The 17,622-nt window shown below is 41.4% G+C and overlaps 5 protein-coding genes across 17 annotated transcripts in view; 2 read left to right on the top strand and 3 right to left on the bottom strand.

Annotated features, from left to right (window-relative positions):
- CASK (peripheral plasma membrane protein CASK) overlaps positions 1-2,733 on the bottom strand; it is a 165,891-nt gene extending 163,158 nt beyond the window's left edge. Inside the window, exon 1 of one of the 9 annotated variants that reach the window (XM_069056590.1) lies at positions 1,800-2,733. In XM_069056590.1, the coding sequence (XP_068912691.1) occupies positions 1,800-1,858 (59 nt within the window). In that variant the 5' untranslated portion in view covers positions 1,859-2,733. The remainder of the gene's footprint in view (positions 1-1,799) is intronic. The other 8 variants (XM_069056596.1, XM_069056591.1, XM_069056592.1 and 5 more) reach the window with 8 other exon arrangements.
- A 136-nt stretch (positions 2,734-2,869) lies between these two features.
- Positions 2,870-3,875, bottom strand: LOC138137284 (probable peptidyl-tRNA hydrolase 2). The gene is made up of 4 exons (XM_069056606.1): positions 3,735-3,875; positions 3,482-3,688; positions 3,349-3,434; positions 2,870-3,300 (listed from the first exon to the last, which is right to left on the bottom strand). Exons 1-4 carry the CDS (start codon positions 3,831-3,833, stop codon positions 3,099-3,101), a joined length of 594 nt encoding a protein of 197 aa, XP_068912707.1. The 5' UTR covers positions 3,834-3,875; the 3' UTR covers positions 2,870-3,098.
- A 216-nt stretch (positions 3,876-4,091) lies between these two features.
- LOC138137285 (ADP-ribosylation factor-like protein 6-interacting protein 4) lies at positions 4,092-4,777 on the top strand. The gene is made up of 2 exons (XM_069056607.1): positions 4,092-4,534; positions 4,585-4,777. The coding sequence occupies exons 1-2, from the start codon at positions 4,092-4,094 to the stop codon at positions 4,715-4,717; spliced, it is 576 nt and encodes a 191-aa protein (XP_068912708.1). The 3' UTR covers positions 4,718-4,777.
- Positions 4,725-6,275, bottom strand: LOC138137283 (RING finger and transmembrane domain-containing protein 2-like). Of its 2 annotated transcripts, none has more exons than XM_069056605.1 (3): positions 5,308-6,275; positions 5,043-5,255; positions 4,725-4,986 (listed from the first exon to the last, which is right to left on the bottom strand). In XM_069056605.1, exons 1-3 carry the CDS (start codon positions 6,103-6,105, stop codon positions 4,753-4,755), a joined length of 1,245 nt encoding a protein of 414 aa, XP_068912706.1. In that variant the 5' UTR covers positions 6,106-6,275; the 3' UTR covers positions 4,725-4,752. The 2 variants fall into 2 exon arrangements, with proteins under 2 accessions (XP_068912706.1, XP_068912704.1); XM_069056603.1 differs by having other exon boundaries at positions 5,040-5,255; positions 5,308-6,272.
- Positions 6,276-6,476: 201 nt separating this feature from the next.
- Positions 6,477-10,857, top strand: LOC138137281 (paramyosin-like). Of its 4 annotated transcripts, none has more exons than XM_069056602.1 (9): positions 6,477-6,697; positions 6,751-7,619; positions 7,715-7,759; positions 7,816-8,049; positions 8,103-8,324; positions 8,380-8,583; positions 9,855-10,081; positions 10,134-10,533; positions 10,581-10,857. In XM_069056602.1, the coding sequence occupies exons 2-9, from the start codon at positions 6,906-6,908 to the stop codon at positions 10,767-10,769; spliced, it is 2,235 nt and encodes a 744-aa protein (XP_068912703.1). In that variant the 5' UTR covers positions 6,477-6,697; positions 6,751-6,905; the 3' UTR covers positions 10,770-10,857. The 4 variants fall into 4 exon arrangements, with proteins under 4 accessions (XP_068912703.1, XP_068912702.1, XP_068912700.1 ...); XM_069056601.1 differs by having other exon boundaries at positions 6,477-7,619; positions 10,581-10,622; positions 10,669-10,857; XM_069056599.1 differs by having other exon boundaries at positions 6,477-7,619.
- The last annotated feature ends 6,765 nt before the right edge of the window (positions 10,858-17,622 follow it).

The raw sequence follows: 17,622 nt of genomic DNA, 5'->3' as shown, positions 1-17,622 counted from the left end.
TCATCATCACCAATTCCCGTTTTTTTTTTCAAACTTATTTCAGAATCACCCTGTATATTATTTGAGTAACAGCAGAAACGTAGGGGATGGCCAATAGTCAAGCTGGACTGCGGTTTAGAGGATGTCATTGCTTCACACAATTATCTATTCGCTCGTTATTACTTGGTAGCAATAATCGTAATGCCGGTTAACTGCCGGGTCAGTGATATGAATGAATAATAATAATACTGCTAAAATAATAAATTACGGGCAGAAGGAAATAAAAGCCAGATTTTCCATAACATAAAAAAAAAAATACTGAATTCTTGGAAACCAGAAAAACATAAAGGTTGAATAAAGTTAAAAAAAATCTTGATACAATGGAATAACTGAAACAATCCAAAAATTATCTAATCTTATCTAGATGTTTTTTTTTATTCTACAGAAGTCAATGGCGGTTCTGGGTTATTCTCGATGGAATTTTTAGATTAATTTAAAAAACAGTCAAAATGAGAGAGATCCTCAAACAAATAAAATAGTATATTTGCCTTTGCCCAAGTTAAATATTTACATCACAGTTTATGTTACATGTTTTTATAAGAAAATCTTCCACCGTCCGAATTAAAATAATTTGTTTTGTAGCTCCTTACGGAATCTTTGGTATTCTTTTTTCTACCACGCAAAGACAGGAAACAACCAGGTCAAATTAAAAACACCTCAACATCTCCAATACATTATTTCTTTCGCGCAACAAACAAAAATAATCGCCGTATAAATACTATAACAATGCATTTTAGATTCGCGTTATCTCTTTTCCCAAAACACGCGTCTCAACACTACTCTTTTCACTGTTTCTTCCCACGTTCATTTTTAGATCTGCCGTCACATTTACATGGCCTTGCCATCTTCTTTCTATTTCTTTGACATCTCGACGAGATCTTTCATCTGACCTCTCGGTCACGGCACCAACATTTCTTGGCAAACTAGTCCAAACGTGAAAAGAAAAAAACAATTTTCGCACTCGTCTCGCATCCTGCGTTCTGGAATTTTGTCGCTCCACCAACATTTTGCAATCAAGGCTTTTGTCATTGCCACGAAAACATCGAGCAACAGTTTTAAGTGCTGTTCGTGCTTCTTGCTCGGAAACGTTCTGAAACCGACATTAATTTGTGAAATCCAGTTTAATCTGAAGTGGAGGCAATAATATTTTTCCGGGTCTGCCAAATTTGGATGGATATTTTTTGGTCCTGGGATTAGGCAATTTTTTTTGGTCCAGTGGAAATAAACCACGTGCTCTGCTCTTCATCCATAAAGAAAACTACGATTGGGCAAGTTTTTTTTCATAGAGATTAAGTAAGTAAAAAATTTGTTTCTTCAAATATGTGATATTTTTAGTAGTTCTTTTAAAATTGAGTATGACATGGTGAATAATGATGTGGAATTCATCGAGACAAATTAAAAAAAGAAGAGTGCTGAAAAGAGGGAAAAAGGAAATTTAAGATCAATTTCTTGTGATTACTTAATACCCATTGGAGGATTTTGTATTTTCAAGATGAAAGAAGTGTAAATTCTACATTTATTACTCTTTTTAGTCCCCATAAATATAACATAACGCTGATTATGTTTGAGTCTTTGGGACACTGTTAAAAAGACGGCGCGCTTCTTTTCAAAACAACTTAAAAAGGAGCATATACAGAAAAAAGGTTGTAAAAAGTTTATCGATGTCTTCGGTATTTCCAAGGTTCTCGTTCGGTGATCGAGTGCCGTTGAAATTGGAGTAATTGGAGTAGGAGAAGGAGTACTTATGTGTATTTATTTACCTTCCGATCTCTTCGCAGAGATCGTAGACGTCGTCGAAGAGAACTTCCTCGTCGGCCATCTCTCGTCCTCGGGATCAGCTCAGATCATGCCTCCTTCACGGCGGCAGTCGGCATGGGGCGGCGACGCCTGCGACTAGGCAAGCAGTTCAGCACGAGGGCATCCGGGTTGCCTAAGACACACTGAAAACGTAAAATGGCGCACAACGCGACTCGACGTGCCGGAGACGGCGGCGGTTCGCGTCCTCCTCGACTCCGGGGGCGGGCAGGGCGACACGGGACACCGGATTTGCAGCCACGAGGCACGCTACGTTACTCACTGACACTCCGACGCACACACCCAAGAACACGGTAATAAACGGGCACAAACTGACAGCTGTGACAGGAACAGGCGCAACGCCGGCCGGGTCCACGCCTAGCGCACATGCGCCGCACCCGCTGCCGCGGATTTCAACACCGAACCCCGATTTTTTACCATTTTTACGCCGGTTTTGTTTACAGATTTGCACGGTTATTTCGGAGGAGGTGGGTGTGGCTGGCTCGGTGCGGCTGTGCGTAATTAAGCGCCGGGGCGAGGGTTCGCGAGGGACGCGCACCACTCGGCAGGATGGGGGCCCCCGTCGACACGAAGTGCGCCTCTGCCGGGCTAATTCCACGGTTTTTTCACGCGACACGAATGTTTTGTGCGAATCGACCAGAAAAACACGCTTTTGTTCACTTTTCACCCCAGATTTCATTAAAAATTCGGGCTGATTAATCGCGTTTGAAATTTGACGGCGAGTAGTGCCACGACAAAAAAGCAAAACACCCACGCCCACTGACACCCCAAAAATAAGACTCACACAAAATAAATATTTATCTAACAACTACGTAATTAAATCGTAACAGTCTCGAATTATTTGCTTTATAGTAAATGGAAAACTTCCTGCACATCACAACACCATTTAAAACAATAATTATTTGAAACTACTGTACCAACCTAAGAAAAAATAAATAATTTTCCCTTATAATATTCAACAATTATTATTGAATTTTACACTTTCTTTGCTCTTTCCTCGAATAAAACTGCAAACTCTGAGACAGAATTTTATTTGAGGGTCGTATACATATAATGGGACACTGAACTACCATTGTCACTGCCTAGATTTACTTCAAACTTAAATACAGTCTTGGTATAAGGCTAACTGGTGCTAAAGAACTAAAATAATCTCTATTAAATGCTAAAATATCCCAGGGGCTTAGAGAGTAACATATCTGGTCTTATTCTTTACAATTAAAAATAATTTAAAACCACTATGATCATTATAATAAACTCAGAGTTCCAGTGATGGCATTAACTTCTTCTTCATCTCCAAACAAGCTAAGAACTGTGACAGATCCAGGAGGAATCTGTGTGTACCCAGAATCAGACACTAGATAACATGGAACATTCAATTCTTTAGCTTTATTAAACAACTCCTCTAAATGTTCAGTATTGAGTCCCTTTAATATAACTTTCTTCTCTCTGGAACCATGCTGTGAGCTCTGGTCACACTCAAGCATGCAGACTTACCCAAAGTAGTCCCATTCATTTAAGGAATCTTCCCTCTCCCCGCTTAACCTCATTTCTCTGTACAACCCCAAACAAGCGTGAGCCACCTGGAAACCAACAATAACCACGATTCTCCACCACAGTGAATAATTACTTGAGCGGCGATCTTCCCCACGCCCATTTTCAGCGACGTGTTCACGACGAACGTCATTTTGTAACGCTTTGGAATGTCCTCGTAATTATTTTCGGCGAACGCGCCACGCTGGACGACGTTGCCGTCGTCGTTGTCCTCTTGAAGTAAATTGGTAAAAACGTAACTGATCGCCGCTTCTACTGACTCGTTGCCGGTACAAAACAAGGCCTACAAGAAAAATTAAGCGGGATGGTGCGGACGAACTAATACACACTTCTTGGGCGTGACTTTCGGAGATGCCCATCGAGATCAGGGACTCCATGAACTCTTCGTTTGGCTGAAATTTAGCGTATGGTTTGTTTGCCGCTTCCATGGCTGCTCAACATAACCTCACTTGTCAAACTGAGACATTGACATGTGTGCTTTTTGACAGATGGGTAGCGTTCACAGTTTTGCTCTAGTAAATTGAAATAAATAAAGAGGAATGAGTGAAGAATAGTTTTTAATTGTGCCGTAATCTCTGTGAATGTTACAGTGCATCAAAAATTTGCCGACACAAATTAATAAAATGCTAGTTACACTAGTCGCACAATTTTAGGACCCTTTGTGACTCAAGAGCTGTACATTTGTGATGGGTTCTCACAAGAAGCACAGAAAACGTTCGTATTCTTCTGTTGAAGGCGACGAAGAAGATAAAAGTCGTAGTAAACACGGAAAACACAGCAGTTCCAAATCGATTTTGAAAAAGAAAAGATTGAAGCGTAAATATGTGTCTTCGCCGTCGTCGTCGTCTGATTCCTCCTCGAGCGATTCAACATCGACGTCTTCTTCGAGTACAGATTCAGAAGAAGAAAGGAGGAGATTGAAGAAACAGAAGAAACTGAAGCGCGCCCAGAAGAAGAGTAAGAAATTGAAGAAAATTGAGACTCCGCAGAAGGTCGAGGAAAGCAGTGCCGATATCCCTTTGGACTTGATGACGAAGGCCAAGGCAATGGCTCCAATGACCAAAGCAGAATGGGAGAAGAGTCAGAGTGTTGTGCGCAGAGTGTATGACGAGAGTACCGGAAGACACAGGTCCGTACTCCGCGTTTTTTTTTTGTCCAGGGCCTGATTTTTTTTTTCAGGCTTATCAAAGGTGACGGCGAAGTGATCGAAGAAATCGTGAGTCGCGACAGGCACATGGCCATCAACCGCCAAGCAACCAGAGGGGACGGCGATTACTTTCAGACGAAAATGGCGGGAACTTTGAAAAAATAATTTCAAACACGTTATAAATATATTTTAATAATAGATCAATATAATTGTATAAAATATGAAGTGGAGCCGTCTCTCCACGACGGATCATCTACGATTTTGGCTCGGCACAGAGGACAAGTCTGTTCTCTGTCGAACCAGGTGGTTACGCAATTCTCACAGAATATATGGCGACATTGTAACAGCACGGGCGAATCGTATTCGTCGTGGCAAATAGGACAATGGTCCCCGGCAGTCAGGATTTGCTCCTTGCTCGGTGAGGAGCCGACAGTCTGAAAAAAAGAAAACTTCCAATTTGTTTTGTTCGCGGCAAATAGAGACCAACCACATTTTGGAGGAGCTTGAAAAACGAGCTCTTCAGCAGCTTCATTCTCGACATCAGATCAGTTCCTTTGGATATCATGTAAAATGCGGACAGAAAAACTGCAACGATTTTCTCAGGGCCTTGATAGGACTCGAGGAGGTAGTGCAGCCAAGGCTGTATTGTAGCGATGCTGCGGTACATTTGCGAGATCGCCTCAATAAATAAATAGACTTTACCCTACAAAAGGACATTTAAAAAAATTAACTAATAGACTGGGGAGGGGAATTACTCTTTTCTGAAATGGTACGATTTTTTCTGGAAGCATTGTCAGTAAAATTTTCACAGCCACTGTGACCAACTTGAGGGCAAAGTCTGTAATGACGACGATCCACAACAACTTTCCCACAGTCAGCGGATCCGTGAACGTCCGTATTAGAACCAAGTGGAAAACCACGTTGAAGTTGTGAACTTCATCTTCAAAAATATAATGTACGAATATAGAACATGCAAAAATGTATAACAACTCGATGGACAACGTCCCGAGACTGCGCCTGTCTCTCTTGGTAGTTTCTTTTTTCACAGCTGTGTTTGTGTGAGCAAAAGTGGTAAAAAGAATGATCAAGATAAAAATTGAATCATGATAGTCGTACACAGCCTTGGCCAACAAGATCAGCACGAACGGCACGTATTTGAGGATGACTTGTAGGAACTGTTGCGCTTCCACCACGGTCTGCGCCCGTTCCACGTTATTAAAATCGTCTGCGTTGTTGTTGTTCCGGATAGGATCAGGATTGGGCTCGTTCGGGGGCTCCACCGCCTGGTTCACGTCCAGATCGATCACAAAACTGTTATCCGCGTTCGTGGCGTTTTGCTGCTCCTGGGGCGTGTTCAGAAAGTTCCTCATCGAGATGGCGTTCTGCACACCCGCGTTCACTGTCCGGGCGGTCTCCACCAGCGGCTGTATCTCCCTAATTACGTGATTGAAGTTGTCGCGCAACTGTCTAGCACTGTCGGCGGTTCGACGCTGGAAACTCGGAACCGTGCTCGAGTGAGGAAGTCTCGGATGGGTATTTTCATTGTGCGACATTTTGGGAAACTCGGACTAACGGAATGTAAACAAAAACACATCAGAGCGGCGGCTAGTGAACTTTGAAACTGTTAACCATGGTTTTATTCGATGGCAAGTTACGTTAGGCCCGAATTTTACATAATTAAAACACTGCGCAATTGACAGGTGTGATAACGGCCCAACTGTCATTCTTGTCACTCGTCATGCCTTCACCACTACCGGCACAATCCATAACGACCTCCGATTCAAAATTTAAAACACGCTTCGAATCATTTTCAACCCATCACTCCTGACAATAACACTCGTGTTTAACCATTTCGATCCATATTCAATTTACTGGAATCATGCGTTCGGCTCTTGTAGACGTGGTATGGAAATTGCACGGTAGGATTTGTGCCGCGTATGGACGCACTCGTGGTTTGTTGACAAACAAGCCAAACAAACTTGTTTGTTTGTAGTTTGTGAAGTTTTTATACACCCTTAAAGTACAACAACCCCCATTTTACACCCTTGTGATGCCGTTTATCGCGTGAAAGTGCCCACCTGCAAGGTTTCGTGGTCCATTTTGTAGGTTATGTTTTGGAAGTTCGACCCCTCACAAGCCCCCATTGTAAGTTATGAGCGAAACAGATGATACAGACGAGCTTCTCTTAATCCCCCCAGATTTTTTCTTATCGAACTCTGCTTTGAACAATCTCGACCCTTATTACGGCGTCGTCGACTCTCTCATCACTCAAGTGAGTCATTTGGAAGACCGAGTTAACTTCATCCAAAGCTCGTCAGATATCAGTGTTAGTTTCATTAGTGACTCCTCGGAGATGCATTCGCCTTCGCGACGAAGGTTCGACGATGCGGCGAAAGTGTGTTCGACGAGCTCGCAGAGTACTCCGCAAAAGCCGCGGTCCAAATTCACGATGAATTCGTTGCCGAACAGTCCGGACGTGGCGCGGTTGAAAAAGTCGCCACAAAAGGCGAAGAGATCGGAAGTGAACCCGATGATGGGGGAAATCGACAGTTTTCTTTCAAATGTGAAATTTATAAAGCGTCTGAACGCTGTGCGGAATCTCGAGAGCGACTTCGACGTTCTTGATGAGATCGGAAGCGCTTCGAAGAATCTCGACATCAATCAGGTCAACGAAATGTTGAAAGAGGTGGAGTTGCAAGATAAAAAGACGGAGAAAGATGTCGAGAGGCCGTTTATCAAAGAGAAACTGTGGCAGGCTGGGGACAACGTTGGTAGCGTTCCGGATTATGGGTTTGGTATGAGGAAAAATATGTATTTAGAGTCAAAACAGAATTACGAGACTTGTAACGACAGAAATGACTTGGACAGTAGCAATTCCGAGTCGACGCAAACCACCGCGTTCGAAAAATACAAATACAAGGCAAAAGGAGACAAGTGCAAGTTTGACGGGGAGGGTAGTTATAATCTAGGGTTGGTGAGCTTGTCGAAACTGTGGAATTCGGGTGAGGTTCGCGAGCTTCCGAGCAAGTTCCAGCAGAAGCTGCAAGAAGAGAGACTCAGGAGACAGGTGTGTGTAATTGTCGAGGTTGTAGTAATTAAAATGAATTGATCGAGGCGAAATTGATTGTTTGCGACTCGGTACTGAACCCAATTTGTCTTCAGAATTTCAGATCGATGTGTAAAGATCGTTGCCGGGCTAAAACCAAAGCAAGTGTGAAGAGTGTCGAATTTGACCGTCTCAAAATGTTTTTCTGTGCTTTTAGCATTGCGAACAAGCCATCCAGGAGTTGCAGAATCGCATATTGGAACTGCAGGAACGGATCGCGGTCGCCATTCAAGTGGACGAAGCCAAAGACAAGGCCATCTTGCGTTTCCACGACTCGTGGGAGAAGGCCGGGATCAAGCTGCAAGACATAGAAAAACAAAAGGAGAGACTCGAGGATGAGATCGACAAGTTGAGAAAGAAGTTGAGCGACGATTCGGACGAAACCAATCAAGTAGGGTGGTCGGGTCGTTGGGAGATGTGAAAGTAGTGTGCGTTTTGTTTTAGAAAATTTCACACTACGAGAAAGAGGCGTCGCTGGCACTGAACATAGCTCACAGCAGTCAGGACAAGTTGGCGACGCTAGAGAAGCGGTGTCAACAGTTGGAAGCCGAGCTGAGAACCGCCGAAATAAATTCGGGTGAATTTCAGAAGAAGTATCTAGAAGAGGCGGAGAAGAACAGACAGTATCCGGAGATCCTGGCGCAGAAAGACCTGGAATTGAATGACGTAAATGTCAGTTGGGTGTTGACTCGACTCGGTGATAGAGTGTTTGGTTTTCCAGTGTAAAACGGTACTGGCCGAAGCCAGGAAAGAAGTGGCGCAGAGCAAGAGAGCCGTCGAGATCTGCCAGTCGGAACTCGTAACGATGAAAAACGAAAATGACAAGCTTCAGTTCAGGCTGGAGGAGGAAAAAGATAACACAAAGAAAGTTACGGAGCAAAAGAGTAAACTGTTGGAGGAAGTGAGCGCCCACAAGAGTATCGCGGTAGGTTTTGGGAAACAAGAGTCGGTCGTAGGTTGATCCGTACGGTTGTAAGGAAGGCGCGAAAGTAGGGTAGAATCGATTGAAGTTGAGTAAAATACGATAAAAATTATGTTAGGTTAGGGTTGCGCCGACAGCGCCACTCACAAATGGCGATTTTCGTCCACCAAAACAACATAACCACAAAATTAAAAATAAATTGTTAACAAGCGGTGGGATCGGATGTGTTGAAAACAAAGAAATGCATTCGCGAAACCGTTATCGAGTTATTACGATTGTCGCTGATTTTACACTTGTTACGAAAAACGCGAAAAAATATTTTACTAGTTTTTTGAAGCAGTTTTTGGATAACCGAAAGTTTTTGCAAGATTTGGTTAGTCTTCATAACACCGTTTTTAGAGAAGTTAATTATTATTCAATGAAATATCGCCTGTTATGCCTAATTCATGGATTGTCGAATAGCGGCAACGTTGAAATCAACGGAATTAGTGAAACAAATCTAAAAGCTAAGTTTTGTACGAAAAGTTACGTTGTAAGGCTTCTTTTTGTTTTCGTCGTTCTTATTTAGAGATAGGGGGTGAAAACTGCCAAATAATAACATAATTAATGTGGTCACAACTTACCCCTAACTTTCCACGCGAGACTTGACGTTTTTACGCATTGCTGCCAACCTACTAAGTGTTACAGCGACAGCGTTGTCACAATTAACCCTTCCCGGGGGGCAATATTATATTAAAACTCACACCGAATGCCAAATACTTTTTATTTTGTGTTTGTTACAATTAACACTCCCAATCAACAACCCGACCTTACGGAGGCTTATTTCCGACTAACTTAAAAGTTAAAACACTACATAATATCAAATCCAAAAAAAGGTAAAAAAGTACAACGGTCAGCATGACTCATCCGAGGGCCGATGACGACGAATACGTAACACAACTGGAGTAATGTCCATATTAGGAAGTAAAAGGGCGATCGATTTAACACTTAATAATATGTAATATGCCTAACTGTCGCCCATATGAAACACGTTTGCGTTTTTTTGGTCAATACTTAAATCACATTTATTGAATTTTGGGTACGTTCGCTGCCGAATTTTCTCGCAATTTTGTCGAAGACTGCATCCTTGAGAGCGAAAGTCAATATTAAAAATTTATTCTTTACCAAATTTGTCTGACAGATGTCCGTCAAGTTTATTTTGACAGCTCTGCTGTCATTATACGTACGATTCGATTTTCGTGACCAACTGAGTCGGTAAATTAATTTGGGTTTAGAGAGGTCTTCAAGACGAGCTGACCAAAACGAGGGAGCAAATGGAAAGCAACAAGATGGACTTGAAAAATTTCTACCAGGGCCAGGTGGAACTCGTGGTCCAAAGCAAACTGAAGGAGTTCCAGAACCAGCTGGACGAAGCAGAGAAGGCCTTGAAAGCCGAACTGTCAAAAAAAGAACTGTCAATAGCGAAAACCGCGGCCTCTCACATCCAACAAATCTCGGAAAAGTACTGTTCCGGCGATGTTGTTGGTCAACCGCTGATCTGTTTCTGCAAACAGGCACTCCCTCGAGATCAAATTGTTGGAGGAGAAACACCAGGAGGAATGTCGGCTGTACCAGCTGCAGGTGTCCCAACTGCGGCACGAGATCGACGACTGCAACCTGAAGATCCGGCGTCAACACGACCGACACGTCCACATCGAGAGGCAACTGCACAGATTCATGGAGAGTCTGCGACAGGATCACGTGACCACCCTGGACGAGATGAATTCGTTCAGGTCGAAGTCGTTCAATAATCTCGAGGAGATCTTGTCGCTGAGCGTGGCGGAAGAGGAAAGAAACAGGAAGGCGGAGTTGGACGATTCGGACGCGCACGCCAGAATAGGGGAAACCCCTCTGACCACCAGGGAGAGGGGGTCGAAGCGCAAGGAGACGTCCCTGCAGGAGACGATCCAGATGGTACGTTTGAATGTTGATTGGTCGCGTTTTGTCACGTGATGTTGCAGCTCTTGGACAAGAAGGCGCAAGGGGAGGAGGCGCAGCAACAGGTGAGTATCGAGGGGCGCGGTGGAGTGAGTAACGAGAGTTTCGTAGGCGATGAGGGAGATGCAGTACTACAAAGCGACCAAAGACATGAAGGGGAAGCCTCCCTGGAAGTGACACTGACAATCCCGTTACTTTATACGTACTTGTAAATTTATTTATTTTGTTTATATTTTACAATAAATTATTGTTTTTATGTTGAATTTTTGAGAGATTGGTCAATAAATTGGTGGTCTTGTATTTCGTGTTTTAACAATCAAGTTCGGACGTGACTTTGACGTCTCGAGCGTGGCGCAACGCGACGAGTCGTGGCGAGGTCAGAGAGTTGCAGAATGAGCAATAGACATAATTTACGTTTTTTGCGTGGTAATCAACGACAAAACAGTGTATCGATGCTCCGCGAGCGGTCTCCGCTAGATTTTAGCGTGATAGAGGCGATGTTGCCAACGATAAAATTCTTCAGTTTAAAGAGTCGGAGAGTTACTCGGAACCCTTGCAATATATCGCACAAACGAGTATTCTATTCCTGATCTGATTGCAAAGTAACACACCGGAATAACTTACTCCGTCCTTACATTATCGTTATTTTAAATATTTTATCTGGCGGACAAACAGGTCTCGCTGCGCTTCTTCTTCGGACATCTTTCAGTGGTGTTTTCGTTGGGATAAATGGTCTGTACGCTAGTTTGTCATGCTGTAAACTGGGAAATGAGTTTGTAATGTGAACAATGTCGGCATGAAGACGGCCTATAAACGGCACTGGTAAATAACGACCAACGCAACTGCACACACAAATTGCCTTTAATCATTTCACAGTAAGAGATGTCTAGGTATTCGGTCGGCGTAAGTATCGTCATTTAACAATTTACCAACGTCGACACTTTCGTTTTGGTGTAAACTGACGAGGAATGGCGCCGTAGATAAATTGCTTCAAATTGGAGTCGTCAACTGTGACAACGTGCCGCGATGTATTTCCCAAAAACGATTTAACGCGAAACTGTAAAAATTGCAACGCACGGGACGCAGTCACAAGTTCTTGGCCAACACAGAAACCGCCGTGTTTCAGGACAAGATTTTTATTTCGACATTGTACACGCTCATAGTAGATTCGATTTGATTTAGGCGTTCCAATTTAGGATTCGTGATACCATCAAGGATGTCTTCCAAATGTCAAAAACTCTCCTTGACCGTCAGCAATTTGTTAGACGTCAAAATGATATTAAAGGACGGACTCCCGGAGGAACACATTGCGTGTTTTTACCAAAATCATACAATACGAGTCTTCGGTGAAGAATTTATTAGTACTTAACCTCAAAATCGCACAAATATCAATTCCATCCCAAATTGACATTTTCGATTTTGAGGTTAAGTAGTCGGTGAGAAAATGATTAATAACTTCTAAACCGAGGATCGAGGGGACCTGGAACTCCGAAAAGACACAACTTCGTGCCAAGAGCTTTCGAATGATACCCAACTTGATTATTTTCGGACGCGTGGTCGGAACTGTTACAAAAATTTTCTTATCCTTGTAAATACGCAAACATGAGAGTATTTTTCGAAGAAAGGGGCACCTAACTGTGTCAGTTTATAGCGTTTTGATCAATGCATTTAATAAATGATAGGAAAAAATACAGCAGAGTTGATTACAATCCGTCCACTAGCTACTTTCTGATTTACATGGTTGGTAGCTTTGATTTAAATTTGACCGCCGCACTACCAATTTTATACATTTGAGAGTCACTGTAATTACCTTTACATGCTTCAGTTGGGTATAGTTCCGTTTTGCATCAAAATACTTCAATCGTGACCTCATTTGAAGGTTTTTATAAGTACTTGATACAGTTTGACAGCACTCCAACCTCACTTAATTTTCCCCCAAACACAAGTTACAACATCAGCCACTCAATTGTAATAAAAATAAATAGGGTTTTAACGTTATTTTCCGATTTTAATTTTCTATTAAGTACTCAGTGTGAAACGTTAAAATAATTTATGGGTCTTTTGTAATAAAATTCGAACATACAATAACAATTATCCCCTTGACCTCGTCCTGAACGTACAAAAATGTTCACTTGAACTGTAGAAACTCACTGCAAGTAGAATGTCAGGTGAAAACAATAACAAACACATTGTGTGCACTCATTTCTTGTTATCTTCCTCCACTTCTTGTTCCCTTTCTGGATCTTTTCCGTTTCGTCTGTTGGTATTCCTTTTCCCCACGGCAGTTCAGTTTAATTGCTAATTATCGAAATATTTTGACGCGAGCATAAAGAATGCTCCACCGCCTCAACAATTTACAATATCGGAACATGCAACTTTTCGTGATGTGCAAAATGAATTTCTTCTGTTCGTTTTAATCGAGTTCAACCGGCGGAATGAGAATAGTTTCGTGCATTCTCACCACGTGTGCCGTAAATCTCGCTCATGTCCGACGAATTCCGTTTCATTAATTATAAATAATAATAAGGCGACGTTAAAAACGCACAGTCGAGTTTTATTAGCTCGGTCCATTCAAAGTGCATCGGATGCATCTTTCCTGGACGCCACAAAATGCGCTCATCTGGGGGTCCTTAATTGGGTACGCCACAAATTATTTTGCCTTGCTTTGTGCAAATTCTTCATGTCTAGAACGCGACCCAGTAATTAATAACATTTTTGTATTGGTGTTGTGGCATTTTTGGATGAATTGTTTTTTCGGTCGTAATCACAAATTTAATGAGAGGATTATACATTTTGTGGACCTTGGTTAGTAGACCGCATAACTCTTGTTCGTCAGTTATCTGGTCATAACTGATCTACAGTTTCATCTAGTTTACGAAAATTAGAAAGAGTTTTGTTTCTTCCACAAGGTCCCATAGAAATGTTCCTGAATCCATCAGCAAATAATACAAAGTGGCTGTAGTCCATTTTTGAAGTCAGAGAATAAAATGGGACCAAATGAGAGTCTTGTGGAACACTTGATATTACAACATACCATTTACAAAAGCAAATGATTTGTATATCAAGGCCGCGAAATCATTCATTAAAGTACCGAGAGAAAAATTGTCGCCGAGGGGGCTTGCGGCCGAGGCAGCACAATTGGAATTGGAAATTGGATTTCGGGGCCTGTTTTAGGTACGCGAAGTGCTCCTTTCGCGTACGGTTGCAGAAAAATCAAATTTTATCGTATAATTGTGCTTGCCTTGCCCCAGTAAATAATTGTTTCCTAAATTGCTACACCAGAACCTGTAGAAACAGTCCAAATCTATGATTTGCAACTTGTTCTAGATCGTTCTTCGTTGTTCTTCTCCACAAGCAGATTTTAATTAGAAGTTGATGTTAATAGAGCGTTGTTGGATCGCCAAAACTCAGTCATATCTTCTAATCTACTTAATTTATAGTCGTGGTCGACTTTTTATTGATTTATAATTAAAAGGCAAACCTACTGTTTAATTATTATTAAAGAATAATTTATCAGACGGTTTTATCACAGAGCCATGTTTGTTTTGGAGCTAATCGTGAGAACCGCCACGTCCATAATGACTCGAATATCGCCATTTTTCTAACAATAATGATCCGAAAAAAGCCGTAATGGCGTTATAATGATCGCAAGCCGGAACGAAGTGCCGCTAATTCGTCGCCTGGTCGAAAAATATCCACCAAAAAAAAATTATATACAGGGTTTGCTGATATTCGTCGAATCGCGTCGCATTCTTATGCAAAACACCGACATAAATCATTTCCCACTCGGTTTTGATAGCGTTTTTAATTTCGCAATCAACTAGAACAACGGTCGAGATTGTCTAGTCTTGCCTCGAGACGAGATCGAATCAGATTAAAATACACGGCGGACTGGTCGAATTTGGAACGAAACCGGCATAAAAATCGTTTCGAGGCTGGCCCATTTTTCCTCTTTGTCGCGGTTGGAGTCGATGGGTTCAGGTCGGGAGCGTACGAAGGCAACGAGTGTTGGAAATTGCGCGAAAAGTCGACGCACGTACGAGACGGACCGTTTCTCAACGTGTCCGGGTTACGCTCGAAAAGTGCCAAACTGCGGAATAACTAATCAATTAACAGTGAAGAACTAGACCGAATTTTAAAATGGACTTCTTCAATTAGGAACGGAGTTAATATGGTTTCGACGTGGTCGAAGCTGACTTGTAATTGACCTAGAAAAAAATATGTACGGGATGTGGTAGGCAAGACAATATCGGTGGCTGCACGAGATGGAAACGGAAGAAGAAATGAAGAGTTAGCGCGTGGAAGACGAGATAAGGAAGAAAAATATCTACAGTGAAAGATAGGAAGGATGTTAGACTGGTAATGCAGGATAAAGGAGTGGAAGGAGTGAGAAACAATGTGACACTTTACTACTGAGATTCTTTTGCTGAGACTTTCTTTTTATTGAAAAAAAAACATTTGCCGTTACCAAGGTTGCGTTTTATAAACAACTCTGTTTCGTTTTTAAGAGATTTTGAAGAATGTATTCTGCTAGTGATGCTGAAGAAATCGTTCTTCAAGACGAGGCTAAAGCGTTATAATTGGATTAATTACTAAGAAGGTTAGGGAGAAGAATGTGATTTAATTCAAGAAATGAAGATGTCACTTTGGCTTAATTTCAAGCCAGTCGAAAACCTTCAAATGGTATTCTTTACGAAGAACAACGCTGGCTACAGAGGAAAATATCTAGTATCAGTTGAAATTTTGACTTTTCCTTGCTAAAGAGTACCAGAGCACCTTCATGGTACCCAAACCAGTGTTAGAATTTTTTTACAAAGTTATCTTTAACTTGGATAACCACACTAAGAAATTAAATGACAATTTTTCTTGCAGTAGTACTTTCGTCTTCTTTTCTCATTTTTCTTTCTAGATCTGTCACTCTTTTCTTACTAAAATTCTCTTTAAAATCCACGTTTGTATCTTTTTTCCTTTCCCTTCGATTTTATTTCCAATATGTTTTCCTTCTTCATCTTTCGCGCAATCTTGATCTATGCTGTATTGGAAGAAGGATCCGAAAGAATCCTGCAGAAAGAAAGAGAGAAACACGAGAAGCAGAAATCCCTGATAGTGAAGAAATGATCCAGCTGCAACATCTTTATTTCTAGACTCATCTAGGTACTTCATTGTGATTCTAAAAAACATATTTTACTGGGTGGGAAAGCAATTGTTTCTTCATCATAATTGTGATCTGTCTGTTGACTTCCGGAGTTTCTTGGCAAGATTTGTCTAATAAATAAATCTTTCCTAAACTATTTTTGTCAAAAATAAATGGTACCTAATCACTGTGAAATCATCTACAAATACTAGTTCTGAGAACAATTTCAAGATTTGCTTCAACTATTCCTCATCTTCACTAGACAATGACTTGGTGGTTTTCAGCCAAATTTTTGCTCAAACCTAATAAAGGATTGCTCGGGAAATTCATCACAAAATCACAAATTACGTTTAGGTACTCTCTGGTACTGCTAATCCTAAATAGTCCATTTGATTTTTCTCCACCTGATTTCTTTTGTTATTTAATATTTTCCTCCGTCCACGATTATTTCTAAGTCCTTAGCAACAAAACTCATCTAGGTACTTCATTGTGATTCTTGAAAAACATATTTTACTGTGTGGGAAAGCAATGATTCCTTCATCACAATGGTGATCTCTCAAACCTAATGAAGGATTGCTCAAGAAACTCATCACAAAATTCCAAATTTTTAGGTACTCTCTGGTACTGCTAATCCTAAATAGTTCATTTGATTTTTCTCCGCCTGATTTCTTTTGTTATTTAATATTTTCCTCCGTCCACGATTATTTCTAATTCTAATAGTACCTGCGTCTGGTACCATCGCAATCGTGACAAAACCATCACGAACAAATTCCAGATACAGTCGACTAAAAAGTTGAAACGTTAAAATATCTCGTTTCTGCCATAACTTTGTACAAAAAATGTAATTCACTTAGAGTACCTACTTCCAAACAGTACTTTATGTTTATGACAGTTTACTAATCAGTGTTTTAATTTAACAATAACTGAAAATATCACGAGAGGATTAAATAAGGACATTACTTATAGGTACTTCAATAATAACAGGTAACGAACATTCGGAATGGTACTGCTACAAAAAACTTCTTGTAATGTGAAAAAGCATAAAGAAGATTTGTTGCGTCGCCAGTGATCGAGTGTTTTTTAACAATCGCCCTCCCAAAACCATGGTACAATTTGGAACCTCGTCGGTACTGTCCCAAAGCAGTACTTTTTTGACCAGTTTTATCTGAAATGAACTGCAATTGGTTGGCAGAGCGGGCCCATGTCGTACCCATCACGTTTGGGTGATGTTTTAACGACAGACGAGGATGCAGAGCAGATCTATAATTACCGAACGTGGACAATAGAGAAGCGCATGTCTTCCAGTGGAGTACGGAAATATGCGCGAGAGGCAGGTTCGCATCAGGCCCTAAAAGGAGTCAACAGCGAACGTTCTCGGAAAACAACAGCCGGCAACTTTTTACTGGCGATCTTGAAAAGGGGAAGTGTTAGGAAAGTGTCTTGCCATGTTCACGTATCATACCAACAAGTATCGAGAAGTCGTAGAGCGGACGATACGTGGAGACGCGCACATGACGGAGGCGGCGACGTGTCGAAAGGGGCGGCTGAACTGGAGGACTCGGAATGGAACTAAACAAAACTAAAAAAAAATCACAAAAATTCTTGTAGTGCTTCTTGGGAATTTTTAATGTGATGGCGGAATTCCCCAAAATCACATGGTTGAGCGATTTGGCAAACGACGAAATTGCTCCTAAAGGAGGATTACCTGGTGATTCTCGATATAACCACCGACAAAAAAGATAAATTCTTCGTAAAGTTGTTCAATCATAATCATTTTCTTTCACAAGCGCCGCACACAAAAACCACACTTTCGTTTCAGATAAGTAGTTGCAAGCTCAGACAAACAAATCAAATGTGATTAATTATTTTTGGAACATCGCTCACCTCACGCTAAAAGAAACATGTCTTAGCTAACGTATAAATAAAACTGG

Source organism: Tenebrio molitor, chromosome 8 (genome assembly GCF_963966145.1).
Source record: "Tenebrio molitor chromosome 8, icTenMoli1.1, whole genome shotgun sequence".
Lineage (NCBI taxonomy): Eukaryota > Metazoa > Arthropoda > Insecta > Coleoptera > Tenebrionidae > Tenebrio > Tenebrio molitor.
Note: the sequence above shows the minus strand (reverse complement) of the source record. Positions and strands in the feature narration are given on the sequence as shown.

Bases quoted from the DNA above. Each gene is read 5' to 3' on its own strand.
- LOC138137284 (XM_069056606.1), bottom strand. From the start codon at position 3,833: ATGGAAGCGGCAAACAAACCATACGCTAAATTTCAGCCAAACGAAGAG. The intron at 3,689-3,734 runs GTGTGTATTAGT...TTTTTCTTGTAG, and splicing joins CCGAAAGTCACGCCCAAGAA to GCCTTGTTTTGTACCGGCAA. The intron at 3,301-3,348 runs GTAAGTCTGCAT...GCATGGTTCCAG, and splicing joins AATGAATGGGACTACTTTGG to AGAGAAGAAAGTTATATTAA.
- LOC138137285 (XM_069056607.1), top strand. From the start codon at position 4,092: ATGGGTTCTCACAAGAAGCACAGAAAACGTTCGTATTCTTCTGTTGAA. The intron at 4,535-4,584 runs GTCCGTACTCCG...TTTTTTTTTCAG, and splicing joins GAGAGTACCGGAAGACACAG to GCTTATCAAAGGTGACGGCG.
- LOC138137283 (XM_069056603.1), bottom strand. From the start codon at position 6,105: ATGTCGCACAATGAAAATACCCATCCGAGACTTCCTCACTCGAGCACG. The intron at 5,256-5,307 runs GTAATTCCCCTC...GTCCTTTTGTAG, and splicing joins TCGTACCATTTCAGAAAAGA to GGTAAAGTCTATTTATTTAT. The intron at 4,987-5,039 runs GTTGGTCTCTAT...TCTTTTTTTCAG, and splicing joins TCAAGCTCCTCCAAAATGTG to ACTGTCGGCTCCTCACCGAG.
- LOC138137281 (XM_069056599.1), top strand. From the start codon at position 6,705: ATGAGCGAAACAGATGATACAGACGAGCTTCTCTTAATCCCCCCAGAT. The intron at 10,082-10,133 runs GTACTGTTCCGG...TTCTGCAAACAG, and splicing joins ATCCAACAAATCTCGGAAAA to GCACTCCCTCGAGATCAAAT. The intron at 10,534-10,580 runs GTACGTTTGAAT...GTGATGTTGCAG, and splicing joins TGCAGGAGACGATCCAGATG to CTCTTGGACAAGAAGGCGCA.